The 16,105-nt window shown below is 37.7% G+C and overlaps 2 protein-coding genes across 5 annotated transcripts; one reads left to right on the plus strand and one right to left on the minus strand.

Annotated features, from left to right (window-relative positions):
- Positions 1-202: 202 nt before the first annotated feature.
- On the plus strand, positions 203-3,778 carry LOC112707202 (F-box protein MAX2 homolog A). The gene has a single exon (XM_025758845.3). It carries the CDS (start codon positions 1,406-1,408, stop codon positions 3,563-3,565), a length of 2,160 nt encoding a protein of 719 aa, XP_025614630.1. The 5' UTR covers positions 203-1,405; the 3' UTR covers positions 3,566-3,778.
- Positions 3,779-3,876: 98 nt separating this feature from the next.
- LOC112707201 (serine/threonine-protein kinase EDR1) lies at positions 3,877-16,105 on the minus strand. 4 transcript variants are annotated; one of them, XM_025758840.3, is made up of 17 exons: positions 15,663-16,105; positions 12,950-13,336; positions 12,578-12,781; positions 11,953-12,141; positions 11,092-11,336; positions 10,393-10,500; positions 10,082-10,171; positions 9,211-9,306; positions 7,469-7,567; positions 6,810-6,915; positions 5,938-6,193; positions 5,291-5,414; positions 5,183-5,202; positions 4,855-5,011; positions 4,415-4,703; positions 4,222-4,294; positions 3,877-4,145 (listed from the first exon to the last, which is right to left on the minus strand). In XM_025758840.3, the coding sequence occupies exons 2-17, from the start codon at positions 13,196-13,198 to the stop codon at positions 4,063-4,065; spliced, it is 2,388 nt and encodes a 795-aa protein (XP_025614625.1). In that variant the 5' UTR covers positions 13,199-13,336; positions 15,663-16,105; the 3' UTR covers positions 3,877-4,062. The 4 variants fall into 4 exon arrangements, with proteins under 4 accessions (XP_025614625.1, XP_025614626.1, XP_025614627.1 ...); XM_025758841.3 differs by lacking the exon at positions 9,211-9,306 and having other exon boundaries at positions 15,663-16,059; XM_025758842.3 differs by lacking the exon at positions 7,469-7,567 and having other exon boundaries at positions 15,663-16,059.

Below are 16,105 nucleotides of genomic sequence, written 5' to 3' on the forward strand. Positions count from 1 at the left end.
TGAAATACAAAGCCAAATTTTTTAAATAAAAAACTATTTCTAACATTTATGATATGAGATATGGAAGTTAGAATTTTAATTTAATTCTTAAAATGTTTACATATTATGATTTTAAATGAATTAATTAATTTAAAAAATTTATACTAAATCTGACGATTTTTTTATTTAAATTTTATTATGATTTATATGTATCTAATTTATTTTTTTATTTTTACATAAAATTTTTATTTTTTATTTTTTTTGTTGAAATGAACTTTAATCATATTTTTTAATATTGTTTTAAAAAAAATTTGTTGTCTACACTCTACATAAGTGCTAGGGTATACAAGAATTTTACAACCCGCCACTTTGACATTTTCGATCCTTTCTCCGCTAAAGTTTTTATTACACGAAAAAACAAAATTACTCTCCCTGTGCATTAGATTCTTGAGTCCACATTGAATTATCATGTTTGATGTTTGATAAGAAGAAAAAATATCATTATTGAAAATCTAATAGCTTGATAGACAGAGCCTCTAACAACCACAAAATTTGGATACTATAATAATGCTCGACAGAGTGCTTAAATTCATTATTATCCCATTAACCAAATATCAAAATTTAATTAATATTACTCTAGATCATTATCTAGAGTTTTTACTTTTTTGTTCAGTATTCAGTTCAATAATACTAAGTTATTTATGAAATGAGTGAAGATCTCTCACACAGACGCAGGAGACAAAACAAGGGGTCATTATTCTAAATTCTAAACCTGCTGTCTATATTGATCGCCATGGAAAGAGAAATTAGCCAATCAGGCATCCACATCATCCTCTGCAGATGATTGATTGATTGTGAAGAAGGGGAAATGGGAGAAAAGATGATGGGCGGCTTTCATTCAAATTGAAGTAGCTGAGAACCAAACCAAACCAAACCAAATCCCCATAGCGGCATAGCCATAGCCAACCCTGAACCCTCCATCGTCCTCAATCTCAACCTCTCTGGAAGAGTAGAAGTATATAAAGACATACACATACACGAATCGTAATCACGTGGGTCTCCATGCCCCGACAAAAGCCAACTACACCACACCAGTACCCATTAATAGCAACCCTGTATATTTCTACATAGTGTACCATTACCATATACTACTATCCACTCTCACCCACTTTGCCCTTTCTCTCTCTGGATTTGGATCTTGGGTAAGTGCCAGAAAAGCCACCCACAAACTAACAATCATAAACCCATTACCTACTCAGCTTAAAAATCCAATATTTTTCGAATTTTAACAGAACCCAACACGCCCCATTAACCCATACAGCTTAAAAATCCAATCTTTTTTTTTTCCGTCAATTTTCACAAAAATTCCTCTCCGTTCGGGGGCAAAAGAACACAAGTTTAGAGGAGGAAAATAATACCTGTGTTGATGGCCGGAACCGGCGAAACGACGATGACCCACTTACCGCCGGAGATCTTGACGAACGTGTTCTCCGCCGTGTCGGACACGCGCACCCGCAACGCGATGTCGCTGGTGTGCCGGAGCTTCCGCTGCTTAGAACGCCGCACGCGCACCTCCCTCACGCTCCGAGGCAACGCGCGTGACCTCCATATCCTCCCAACCTGCTTCCGCTACGTCACCGACCTCGACCTCTCCCTGGTCTCGCCGTGGGGACACGCACTCTTCGCCGCCTCCACCAGCCACCAATCAGACCCGCAGCAACAAGCCATCGAGCTCCGGAACGCGTTCCCGCGCGTGACCTCACTCACGCTCTACGCGCGCTCCCCTGTGACCCTTCACCTCCTTCTCCTCATCCCTTGGCCTAACCTCCGCCACGTGAAGCTTGTCAGGTGGCACGTGCGCCCGCCGGCATCGCAGCCGGGTGCTGACTTCGCTGACCTCTTCCACCGTTGCCGGTCACTCACCTCCCTCGACCTCTCCTCCTTCTACCATTGGCCGGAGGACCTCCCTCCGGTTCTCGCCGCAAACCCCATAACCGCCGCGTCGATGCGGCGGCTCAACCTGCTCACGACATCTTTCACTGAAGGTTTCAAATCGCACGAAATTCAGCAGATCACGGCGTGGTGCCCTAATCTAGAGCACCTTCTCTTGGCTTGCACGTTCGATGCGAGGTACCTTGGTTACGTCGGTGACGAAACCCTAACTGCCATAGCTTCTAATTGCCCCAAATTGACGCTTCTTCACCTGGGCGATACCGCGTCGTTGTCGAATCGGCGAGGGAATCCTAATGATTCAGGGTTCAGTGACGAGGATGCTAGGATCAGCAGAGCGACTATGGTGGAGTTTTTCTCGGGTTTGCCATTACTTGAAGAATTGGTGCTAGACGTTTGTAAAAATGTAAGAGAGAGTTGTTTTGCTTTGGAAGTGTTGAATTCCAAGTGCCCAAGGTTGAGGACTTTGGGGCTGAGGCAGTTCCATGGGATTTGCTTGGCTATTGGGTCGCAGCTTGATGGGGTTGCTTTGTGTCAAGGATTGCAGTCTCTGAGTGTTGCGAACTGCGGCGATTTGAATGATATGGGTTTGATTGAGATTGGTAGAGGGTGTTCGAGGCTTGTGAAGTTCCATGTGCAGGGTTGCAAGCTGATCACAGAGAAGGGGTTGAGGACTCTGACTTGTTTGCTAAGAAAGACCTTGGTTGATGTGAAGGTCTCTTGCTGCCTCAACCTTGAGACTTTCGCAGCACTGAGGGCGTTGGAGCCCATAAGAGACCGCATTGAGAGGCTTCATGTGGATTGTGTGTGGAACGGGATGAAGGAAAGTGATGATGGCCTTGGCCAGAGTTTGCTCAATTTCGACCTCAACAAGTTGGAGGACGAGCAGTGTTTTGGTCATGACTTTGCGAGCATGGATTCGGAAGGGACAAGCCAGAATAAGAGGCAGAGATGCAGCTATTCGCCGCCACCAGAGGAGGTTGAGATTGATGATTCCCTAATGCAAAGCAATGGGAATGGTTACTGGGGAACCACCTGGGACAAGCTGAAGTATCTCTCGCTTTGGATTGGAGTTGGTGATATGCTATCGCCATTGCCAATGGCAGGGTTGGAGGATTGCCCTAGCTTGGAGGAGATTAGGATAAGGGTGGAAGGAGATTGCAGGGGCAAGCCGAAACCGTCCGAGACTGAATTCGGCTTGAGCATTCTAGCTTGCTATCCTAATTTATCCAAGATGCAGCTGGATTGTGGTGACACAAGAGGTTACGCGTTGACTGCGCCGTCTGGGCAGATGGATTTGAGCCTGTGGGAAAGGTTCTTCCTGAACGGAATTGGCACTTTGAGTCTGGATGAGCTTGATTACTGGCCACCACAAGATGAAGATGTCAACCAGAGGAGTCTCTCCCTCCCAGCTGCAGGCTTGCTGCAAGAATGTTACACACTCAGAAAATTATTTATTCACGGTACCGCTCATGAGCATTTCATGAATTTTTTCCTTAAGATACCAAATCTCAGGGACGTGCAGCTGAGGGAAGATTATTATCCTGCCCCCGAGAGTGACATGAGTACGGAAATGAGGGTTGGTTCATGCAGCCGCTTTGAATATGCATTGAATAGGCGCCAAATTAGTGATTGAACTGCGATACTTCGTGATGTGACCATGAATAGAAACAAAAGAGTTGTTAATCAGGGGGTGTATTCATATTGCTGCTAACATAGATCATGCCACGATTTTGGCTTATATCTTTTGCTTCGCCCTCTATTTTTATTTTCCCCCTTTTTTGTTATCTGTAACAGTGCGACACTTATGTCCAATTATAGAGAATAAAAAACTACTATATTCTGGGAATTTTAAATGGGTTTGTTCTTTTCGTTGCCCACGGAAAATGCAAGAGGGGGATAAAATTGATCTTTACTCGTTGCCACAGAGAGTTTGAAGCACAGGTGTACAACATAACAAGAGCTTCCATTCATATTTTCACCTGTTCTGAGAAAGAGGGAAGGGGGGGGGGGGGGGGAGTAACAAAAAAGAACAAAGAAAAAACAAAATTCACAATAATCCACAACATTCAGCCGATAACACAATTGTAAAGCCTCTACCCGTGTTCTATGTACAAAAGGCATAAGATTGCATCAGCACATTGAGTACTCGATGTCCAACAAGCGTGAAAGAATCTCCTCACAACTTGGCCGTTCATGTGACTCTGCCCAACAGTCTGTAACAAAATAAAGTAGAATAGGTTTTAGTTCATCGATCAAGAAGTGATTTCTATATAAAAGTAACGTACGAACCTGAAATCAGCCTGCCTAGGGGACCTTCAGGAATCTCCAATCTAGAACCCTCGTTAGCAACCGAATAAACCACCTGATCATCAGAGAAAAAATATTGTCTCAGTACGAACGCTTCCAATTTTTGGGCACAAGTTTTCAATCCAGAAACAAAAAAATCATATGCAAAATGAGTATGTCATCCGTCTGAATATACCCTCTCAGGTGGTACACCTTCCCATGGTCTGCTCAAGGTACAGAGCTCCCAAATTATCACCCCAAGGCTAAAGATATCACATTTTTCGGTGAACGGTTCATTTCGGATGAGTTCAGGGGCCATCCATTCCGGAGTTCCAGCGGATGAGGGATCTTGCATGGGAGATTCTGTCATTATTCTTGAAAGCCCAAAATCACATATCTTGACGGTCCAATGCTTGTTCACTAGACAGTTTGCACTTTTCAGATCACGGTGAACAATCTTCATACGGTGAATGCACATCAACCCTCTATACACATAACCAATGAGTTCACATCAATGTTAACACAAATAAATGAAACTTGATATGATCTATAGGAAGATAACGAAGCAGTAATTGATGTGTGTAATGCATATTTAGCATAAATGACAGTGAAGATATAAATCACGATAACACTTGCCTACATATGTCACGCAACATCTTTAATCTTCGCCGCCAGCTAAGCTTTTTGTTTTGACCACTCAAATGTATCAAGTAATACAATGATCCCATCTCCATGTATTCCGTAACCATTGACAGATGAGGAGGCTTGGTGCAAGCACCGAGAAATAAGATAACTGCACAAAGTTTCACCACTAGATAAATAACAGCAAGCATTAAGATTCATTAAACAATTTAAGAACAATTTAGTTTGCCTTGCATTGATTGCCATATCTAGAAGACATGTGCAAGATCAGTTGATGAAAGCCATAACTATAAGAGGAACTAGTTTGGATGTTGGAGAATACCATTAGGATGTCGGAGCCGGCTTGAACCAGAATAAAAGAGCAACAGAGTCAGCAAATGTTTGGTACACCAGAAAAAAATTGACAAATGGCATATTGAAGGCAAGAAACCTGAGAATTGAGATCTCATTGCAAAAGTCTTCCATGTTCTCAGCAGTTAAATCTTGCTCCAGGAAAACCTTGATTGCAACATCTGTGCCATTCCATATGCCACGGAAGACTTCCCCAAAAAACCCTGGAGAAAGAAAAACTACATTGATGGCCAAGCAAGCAACTATTTCTTCACTGAGCTTTGCTATATACAACAGTAGATTTTCACGAAATTCCAAATAAAGCCACTGTTGCTTTATTTCAGTTACACAAATAAAAATGAAGGCAGAGATGAAAAGAATCTGGATGTCGATAACGTATTACTGAAAGCAATTCATGTAATAGATCACACATCATAATGAACCAATGGGCTTATTTCAATCATGATATATATAAGAATACAGTGGCATCATTTAATTCATATAGCCGACCCTTTCCATTGGTAAAAGGCTTTGTCGTTGGAGGTGATATCTTATTCAAGAATTTACTTTAAAAAATCAAAGGTATTATGATAGAATGTAAATTCCTTGTATGCTGAGCCTCTAATTTTGATTCTTTCTCTAAGAATTCCATCAGCTGGATTTCGTTTATCAAATGCCAAAACAATGACATTGAATTGCACTACACAAGATTGTATAGTTTCAGCAAGTATGAAAGAGAATACTTACCAATCCCTACACGAGTTCCAACAGTTAATTCTGTGAAATTAATATTCCATTCTTCATATGGCAACAGAGGCTTATTGTTGAACATTGGAGATTCAAGGACTTTATTCCAAGTTGACTCCAGCTCATGGTTCACGTCACGTCTTGATGGCCCACTTCTCTCAGAAGACTGACCTCGATATTCATGTGGGGAAGATGGTAATGACATTGCCTTTTGTGAATTTACATGGACATGACCATCAAGATGGAAATTTGACTCCTGTTATAGTTGAATATAAACAGTAACTTAGCAGGTGCAAGAATCACATTCTTTCAAATACAGTTCATACAACTCAGCAGGTATATTTTAACCCTTTAAGCCTCATCCAATCATACTTAACCTAACTAAAATTTGACCACAGACCCATTAAACCCTATTTGCTGCCCCACCAAATCTTCTTGGGTACTTTATATACTCATCCCTTTACCTTTATATTTTCTTTTTCCTATCTCAACTAAATAACAAACGGCATCCATAAAAGAGTTGAGTACAATGTTCTGGATTACGAGGGAATCAGAGAATACTGACACTCAAATATTATTTAAAAGAACCCAACGCAAGAGATATCGGAGAGTCTAGTCCAGAATTATTTTGGGTAAAGAAGTGAAAAATGCAGTTTGCCAGCTACAGAGAAATCAAAATTCTTAACATGACAAGATTGGTATCATTCAATCAAGAAATGAACATTTGATCAGGACTATCTAAATAACAGGTCAAAGATATTCCAGACAGGGAAACGCAAGGAACTGTTTCATTAGATGCCAAAAATGCTGGGAAGGAGAAACAAATGTTTAAATAAAAACATATTGCTTTGTCACCAAAGTAATACACATACATTTTGCTGAAGATTTGCTTCATTAATTTGATTGTTTCGAGAATGGGAGAATGAATTATCATCCACCCGTTTTTGCTTCAAGGTTTCATTCATTGCCCGCACAGCCCTACAGATCATGAATTGTCACGCACCATACATCTCAGCCAATACAGAATAAAATAAATAATTCAAAGAACAAATGGCTATGCATAACGAAAATTAGAAACAATGGGATATTAAATTAGTCAACTCAAATATTACTCATGCATGGTATGCAACGGCAATTAAAAGAAGCAGAACCCAGTGAAAATAATCATACCTCTCATCATAACAAGTCAAGTTAGTTCATTTTGAAGTTGAGTTAGATTAACCGATCACACAATTCTAGTCCAACGATGGTTAATTTTTTTTGTATTTTTTGTAGAAGTAAAGGGAAGCCATGTTAATGAAGACTCAATTAGCACAGACCCTCTTTAATACACTGACCTAACCTCACACCTGTTCCTTCAAAGCATACTAAAAAGTTTGTTGCAGAAAAAAAAATGAGGAGGTCAATATCTGCATCTGAAAAATCATGCATTTCCAAACAATTCACTCTAGAATTTCAAAGCAGGTATGATGTGCCAGCAAACTTCACAATGAAGTAAGTAAATAACAAGCATTTTAGAATAATAATCAACCTAACAATATCATCACCAATCTCTGGTGTAATGCTGATGCTTCTTCTTCGTGGCCGACGTGGTTCTGATGAGGATGCACCATCTGACCTATAGCTGGATCTGAGACCCAATAAGCTTCTCTTATAAATCATAGCTTTAAAAGAATAAAAATAAAAATAAAAAACCAACATGCCATGCAAAGTAACAAGAGACTCATGAACAAGAGAAGAAAATGGAACAATAAAAAAACAAAAATTAATCTTTTACAAAATCCAATTTAATATACCTCCAAATTGAGGAAACATGAACTTACATCATAGAATATACAGCAAGACAATGAATATATGCCTCCAAAGTAACAACAAAATTATGAGCAGAAAAGGTTAAGTATCACAGTAGTCCTAGTCCAGTGCACCTTCTATTGATAATTCAGGTGTTTTCACGTCTTTATTTATTTATTTTTTTGTTCCCCTCAATATACTGGTAATTAAAATGTATATTACTCAAGCTTAAGGGTTAGTTCCAGTGCAGAGACAAGATATGTGTTATATGAGACTGAGTGTTGCTACTAAAAACCAAGAAAATATGCACTTGTCACGGGGATGAGTGTGTTGCACTGGATAAGTCGACATAATAGATAGGACTAGGAACAAATACATTAGAGATAAAGATTATATAGAAAATACCATTAAAAGATGGTAGAATATTGTCTTAATGATTTAGTTACTTGTGGAGACAACCTGTAAGAGCTTAGTCAGGATACTAGATCAAATGTCGGGTTGAGTCTTATTGGAGCTAAACAGATACAAAGAAACTACTAGTGAAATGTCGTTAGTTTATTTCAGTGAATCTCAAGACAAATCTATGATTGATGTATTTGGTCACAACTCAGAGTAGCATGTCATTCGATAAGGACTATTTGAACACCTTAAAAAGCTAAACTATCACTGTATTTTACTGAAAAAGGAAAAGAAACATTAAATATCTTCCGTAACACAGTTTTAGTTAAGTAAATGCAAAATCATTAAATCTATAACCCAAAAAATTCAGTCACATATAATTATTAATGTTCCTATGCAAACAAGACAAATGCCAAAAACTCGACAAAGCAACAAAAACATGGTGAAGAAAAGGGATGAGGAGGGAATAAAGAAAACAAAATGGACTTGCCCCCTAATTGCACATAGTATGAGATTTCAAAAACATGCAAGGAATACAATCACCGCCAAGCTTTATCACAATAGGCTGAGTTAGCTACATGAATCAATCAGCACCATAGTACCCTACTACAGATCATATCTGAGTTTAGCCCATATATTTAAACTTCTTTTAATAATTTCTTCTGAAATTTCCTTAGGTCTCCTAAACGTAGCTTCAGGACTATCCTCCATCTGATGTACTCTTCTAAGTGGAGCTTCTAAAGGTCTTACGCAAACATATCCATCCACCTATGACAAGATTCTACCATCTTTATAATCAATGCTACCACCAACTCTCTATAATTACCTTCATTCCTAAACTATTTATGACCAGTCGTGCTATGGTGCAGAGCAGTTTCAATGAAGATTGAAGATTACCCTTTTATAATGGAGGGGGTGGGAACCAAACAAATAAATAGACAGACAAACATTATGTGCAATGTACAGACTCTAAAATTTAGTTATAATCTTCACTCTTCACTCAATTTTACTCGATACTAAAAAAACTCCCATTTATGTCAGGGAACTATACGACATAAGCAAATACTATGGATCAACAAAAACCTTGATGTAGCCTGATCATCAGCAAAATCTCTAAATGCTGTCCTATCACCACTTAGCAGGGACCGTGCACGCGCCCGAAATGATGGATGTTCTGGACTGCAAATCCAGAAATATGTGAATCACAAAATGACTGACCATAAATTTTTAAATTCCATATTCAGTATGTGTAATTTGGAGACAGTATAGATAAATTTAGCACTAAATTCATAAAAATAGTAAAATAGTCAGACTAATTAAAAGCAAGAAATACGCATATGCTAACCTATAAGTGAATAGACACACACAGAAAGGACAGATCATAAATTTCTTTAATTTCAAAGTTATTATGTGCAATTTGGAGATTGTTTTGACACATTTGCCTACACAGATCAGTTTGAAACACAACTACCAGGTTGGAAACAAAAATATGGGTAACATATTGGCAATTAATTCTAAGAATGGTACATAAGATATGGAGATTATTTAGATAATCTCACCACTAAAGGTAAATATGAAAACTGTGATAAAGCAGTAGCGAACTTCACAATCACAGGCCAGTATTAACTTTTTATAAAAGAATTCCCTATTTGAAAGAATAATCAATGATAAGCTCAGCTAATCTATTATATCATATTGCATAAATGACAATTTCATTGTTGATATCTTCATACTTTCATCAAAGCTTGCTCTAGTTAACAACATCTACATCTCTGCCTTATAACAGAGAGAATGCTGTAGCCCATCAACATGCTGAAACTGAAAAGCTTATATGGACCAGGGACAACAAAGCATGAAAAACTGAGATCATGAATAATAATGCTTAAATGTGAGTCTAAGCCTAACATATGCACACTCATATCAATCTTAAAAAACAAAAGGAATTATGAATAACCTTGAACTAGCTGTCCTCTGTTCAGCAATGGCTTTTCTCCGACTACGCCGACCAAATGCAGTTGCAATGTTGGGTTCACTATGAGACAAACTGAGGGAATTGACAAAACCAATCAACAAGAAACGGTTGGTGTTGTACACCTTTTAGAGACTCTAGTCAAAAAAGGTTTCACATAATCATACAAAAAGGTTGACCCTAATTAACAAAAAGACTATACACTGAAAATAAAATAGAAGAACGTCTTTAATTCAATTGAGAATAACTGGAGAAGGCTAAAGCAAAACATCTCAAGATCAACGCAAAAGTATTACCTCAAACAACTGTTTGATCGTAACATCATGTTACGTAAGGATCGGCCTGATGCATTCGAAGAAGCTTCAAATCTTCTGTGAAATTGGAGGTTTTCCTCCTTCTCAGCACTGTCAGAGGGGACCAAGAAAACCAACACCAGTAAATTCACAACTCTTACTGGAAGAACAAGTAAAAATAAAAAAAAAATAGAGGACTAAAAATTTTGTATCTCACAATCAATGGCATAATAAGAAGTAAAAATCAAAAGTAATAAAGCAAAAAAGCTTTCTTTCTCAAACTTTGAACTTCCCCTTTCTATACATCTCCAATTTGAGTCCCCCTATCTTAACTTGCAACAATGTTATCCTCATTGACTTTGCTGCTGGGAGATGATGTGGAACCATATCACATCAGAGGAAAAATATGCGGTGTCAACATTTATTTAACAAGAGAATTAGAAAACTTAATTGCAATACTATGGTTACAACTAACACATGGATGGCTTTTTTTCTTTTACTTGTAAGGAGGATCTGTTATCCTCCCATCTTCTTATATTATTTTTCTATAGTCTTGATGGTATCATTTTTTTTTCAACAAAAAGCTATACATATATTAAGATGAGGAGCACCAATATCAAATTTCAATGAAATTAAAGGAAACAAAAGTAAGATAATCCCAAGCAATAGTAACAACGGTTTTCAAATCCACTTTGATCTAACCTCTCTGAAACCCCATATAAGGGACTGTTTGGTTCTAATGGTGAATCACAAGAATCATTTTCTGCTGAATCACTCTCTCCTGCTGCAGAAATATGAGTCATAATAACTGCCTTGGTTGATCGTGGTAACAATTGGCCCGGAAATCGCATAAGATCAACCAGCATTTCCACAGAATTCAATTCAACAATCACAGACATGTGTTTGTATGAGTCTACACATTCAACAGTCCCATCATTTGGCAAGCCCTGATGAAAAATGAAGTGCAAGAAATATCCTTCAAAATTTAGATATGATTATGAACAGAACAAAATAACAAAGCAGGCCCTTAACCTATTATACCAATAGGGGAGAAAGGAACAAAAACTAGCAAACAACATGGAATAGTGAATATTTGCCATTAAGTATTTCGCTAAACACACCAACTATATTGAGTGGGCAACTTAACAAGATAGGACTTGTAGTTCGTATAACACCTATCATGGACAAAACAGTAGAATCTCATTGTAGGCAGTTTAGACATGTGAGAATACCATAAAAAGCAATTGAATGGAGAGCAGCACAATGGCTAGAGGTGGAGAACATTAAAAACGCCAATTGAAAGTTATTCACAAGACTTAATTTAATGGCTTGTCTAAAAACATGGTTTACAGTAGGAAATAATGGGTTGCAGTCTCATCTAGTGGGAAAAAGCTTAGTAGTTGTGGTTTTTGTTGTTGTTGTTGTTGTTGTTATTGTTGTTGTTGTTGTTGTTGTTGTTGTTGTTGTTGTTGTTGCATATGAATTATATTAACAACTCCATAAACTAGTAATCAAGTGTATAGAAGAGAACAAACAAGCCCACCAAGAGATATTGGAGCTCACCACCACAAGCCTACTTTCAAGACCTACAGTATCAGCTAATGCTTTGAATAAGATAGCTCGAGGACGGCATGAACCATGTTTAATTTGCCCAAGCATCTGGACACCTCGATTTTCAAACAAGTGGCAGGTTTCATCTAGTGCAGCTTTTGCTGGACTTTCCACATTGGGTCTCTTATAAAAATCAGTAACCTGTGTAGAAATATGGGTAAAAGTAAAAATGAAAGAACATAGAAATATTATTCCACTAAACAAAATTAGCCAAAAATAAATGATCCAATCATCTAATGCTAATCATCAGACTAATCACTTATAATTATTGGGCACCAGTTTCACCAAAACAAAGTTGCAGCTGGCTAAAAGCAAAAGGCAAAGTATTAGCAAATATAAATTTTAAATTATCAAAATGTTTCTTGAAAACTTTGCACTATAATTCATGTGAAAATTGTTTGGCAAAAGAATCAGTTAAATGCATTATTTGAAGCAATAAACACTGAAATAGTAAAATAATTTGTGTAAAAGGAAAAGAAAAAACTTATAAGGTGTTGAAAACTGCCCAACACTCATATAGTAGGCATCCTCATACTCAAAAAGAGAGGTACACAACAAGATATAATAAAGTACATACTAATCCAGCTATCTTCTTAATAACTGCAGCTGGATTCGAATTTAATCCTTTAACTAATGCCACAATCAGTTGCTTTAACATGGACAGCTTTTTATCTCTTTCTGAATCCACAAGAATGATATCAACCCTAAAACCCTCTCCACCCAAAGCTTGCAGCTCATCCAAGGTAGGAATACTATCAAAACGTTCTCTGAGTCTTGTGTCCTGGACATGATCAGATTAATTAGTAACAAGACTATTTAGATAGCAAAACAAGAAGCACAGTACCACCACAAAACTGAAACAATAATGCATGTCATGATCCATGGATGAGCAGCAATATTGAACAATGTAAAACTATAACCAAATAAAAATGGCATAATAAATCCTCACCGGAATGATTGAATAAAATCCATTTGGAATTGGCTCTTGTAGAATTCCTGTGCTCCAGAGAACTTGAGATGCATTTTTAGGTGACAAAATATCATTACCAGAATGTCTAGGGGGTTCTTTATTGTTTAAGGCCTCCTCTTGAGAACCCAATGAAACAGATCCAAATTTTTCAACGAAGTCAGACGGCCACCATGAAACATTAGATGGACCTTGCTCTGACGGGCCTGCATCTTCTCGTGTCTCCTCCATGGTCTTATATATTTGGAATTTAAAACCATCTCGCCACAGTTCTTAACCCATAAGAGACATATCAAGCTAAAGATAGTCTTTTAATTACAAATCATTGAAATATAAACTTCAGCAGCTTCAATTGTACCAAGCTGCAGCCTAAATGAATCAAATAACAAAATATGAAAACGAGAAATCAACATTTGCAGACAAAAGGAAATAGAATTTTCAAAGTCATCACATAACACATCAAAAGCATGTGCAACTAACATGCAATAAAATCAATGTACAAAAATGAAGCTTGCAATTTTGCTAGAATTTCCTCAACTCCACCCATATATCATCTATAAATCTGTTAGGGTAGCAAAATCATACAGGGATCCATTAGCCATCAAGTTCAATTATTTATGGAAAAGTATGATTTCAAAAGTGGACAGTTATTTCTTAATGGAGGTAGTATTTATTAATTGGGCCATGCATGAACTGAACTTTTCAAATACAATTTTTATCATATAATGGATTAATGGTTTGGTTTTGACCCATCCATTTTTCACTAATAAAAAAAATCCATATTTGGAGCTCACAGGATATAAGGAGGCAAAGACAATCTAACTCAATCATCCACAATGCAAGAGAGTAAATCTCTCAGTTTAACATTTACAACCAACAAAAACCAGATGATACTAAATGTGGGGTGGGTAGTCTTTCCTCACTCTCTGAAGGTAAGAACCCACATGATAAAAGGTTGACTATTGAGAGCTTCTGTATATCATTTCCAACAGAGATCCATTTCCCATTAATGAAAATTGTACATATAGAAACACTACGATTCATTCTTGTACATCAATGATGCAGAATACTGATTCATATTCCAGAAATACAAGGAAAACAAAAAACTAGGATAAATGGCAGAACTTATCTTCAGTATGCACAAGTGGACAAGGTTATACTGCATATCCATTAAGTATTCAAATAACTTAACCATTCTTGTAATGGACAAACAACTTATGTTCACATCCTTGCTCATAATGCTCTGGGGATTTACATAAATGCACCAATTTAAACTGTAATGTGCTAAGATAGAACTATAAAGGTTACTGATGTCAAATTATGCTAACATCTATACAATCAGATTATCTTAGTGCATGATAGGATAACATTGTCCAATGTTCTAGCGTTTAGACATCCAAGTCATGTTATTTATTCAATTGTAACTGTAAATGCACCAGCATTCCCATAGGAACTTACCATATTTTGTACCTCTTTTCTAAAAACTCTGATTTTTACTAGTTTATTAAATTATCCTCCAAATTCTAAGCCAAACAATAACTCGGCACTTCACGTGACCAACAATGGTTTATATATGGAAACACTATATGCATTATGCATATCAGTATGTAAGCTCCACTGAAGCAAAAAGGAAATCCTTTAGTGTAAAATCAAACACTGCATCAACACATGAAACAACATTGGTACCATTATTATTCTTTACAATCCTCGACACAATAAATGTTGCACATACAAGTGCAAACTCTAGCCAAGCTAAAGTCACCAAAAAATAACTATTATTTGACATACCAAAGCTCTCTTATCTCACGTATCTCCGTTTTGAGCGATACTACTTCATTTTCCATCCTCAATTTTCAATCTAAACTGATTATTCCTGCGCAAGATAATCCTAATATATTCTCTTCCCAGGATAGATTGTTTTCATTATTCCCCTACATTGTCTTCCCGTTTGTGGTTTCTAGAACGTGTTTTAGGGAGCTCCAGATTTCGTTTCAAATAAGGCATTCGAATAATCCGATCAGTATTATTGCCAAAAAAAAAAAGGCAACGAAATCTCATTGCACTAAATGTGGTCAACTACATAGTATTTTATCATAATTATCTATAGTCAAACCACTAAAACACAACAACACTGTGATTTACCACACAGCAATAGAACTAGTCGCTTCTAAAAATAACGACACAAAAATCCACTTAAATGTAAGACTCTACTCATATGACGAACACTCAAATAGCAGGGAAAATGAAAAATCAGAAGCAAATATAAGAATGCCTGCACTGCACAATTCAATATACACTGCAAAACCTCAAAAGTTCAGCTCGGCCAGTTCGTTTTCACGGATTCTAATTCCGATTTTCATAACCGAGAGCAGCACAACAAAACAGATTCACTTAGAAAACTGCATTCGGATCAAACAGAAAAGAAAGAAAGAAAGAAAGAAAGAAAGAAAGAAAGAAGAGTAGACCTACATATGTATTAACGTAACGTACGAACTCAGCTCGTTATAGTTTTGACTCGAAATCAAGAGGAAAGCCAGAAATCGAAGTCGATCGTAAGAAAGCACGTGGAAAGAAGCAATGCGGAAACGTGAAACCGATAATGCTAAGGTAGAAGCTAAAGGATAACGGAAAATCGAAAAAAAGAAATGTAAATAAATAAAAGGAAACGGTAATCGAGAAGAGAGAGTGAGTTTACCGCAATTGGATCGGAGGATTGGAGGTGGAATCTGGCATTTGAATCTGAAATTCCGTTACAGAGAGAGTGGAATCAAAATCATCATCACCGTGTGGAGAGAGAGAGAGAGAGAGAGAGAGAGAGAGAGCTTTGTATGTTGTGAGGTTAGTCGTATGGGTTTATGGATTAAAGAGAAGGGGAGAGGGGAGAGGGGAGAGGGGAGAGAGGAGAAAGCGATGGGGTTATGATGTTGGGGGTGTTGATGAGAGAAGAGAGAGTGATGAATGAAGGGGGAGAAGGGGGGAGAGAGTAGAGAGGGGAGAGGAGGTGGTGAGTCACGTGCAGGGAGAGAGGGATCTGGGGACCTCTCCCCGACAGCCAGCTAGCAAAAGGGTTGGCTCACCAACATCCACACCTTCTTACGCGTCTAAACTAATACAACCATCTTCCCCTTCTCTACTTCC

Source organism: Arachis hypogaea, chromosome 8, assembly GCF_003086295.3.
Source record: "Arachis hypogaea cultivar Tifrunner chromosome 8, arahy.Tifrunner.gnm2.J5K5, whole genome shotgun sequence".
NCBI classification, from domain to species: Eukaryota; Viridiplantae; Streptophyta; class Magnoliopsida; order Fabales; family Fabaceae; genus Arachis; species Arachis hypogaea.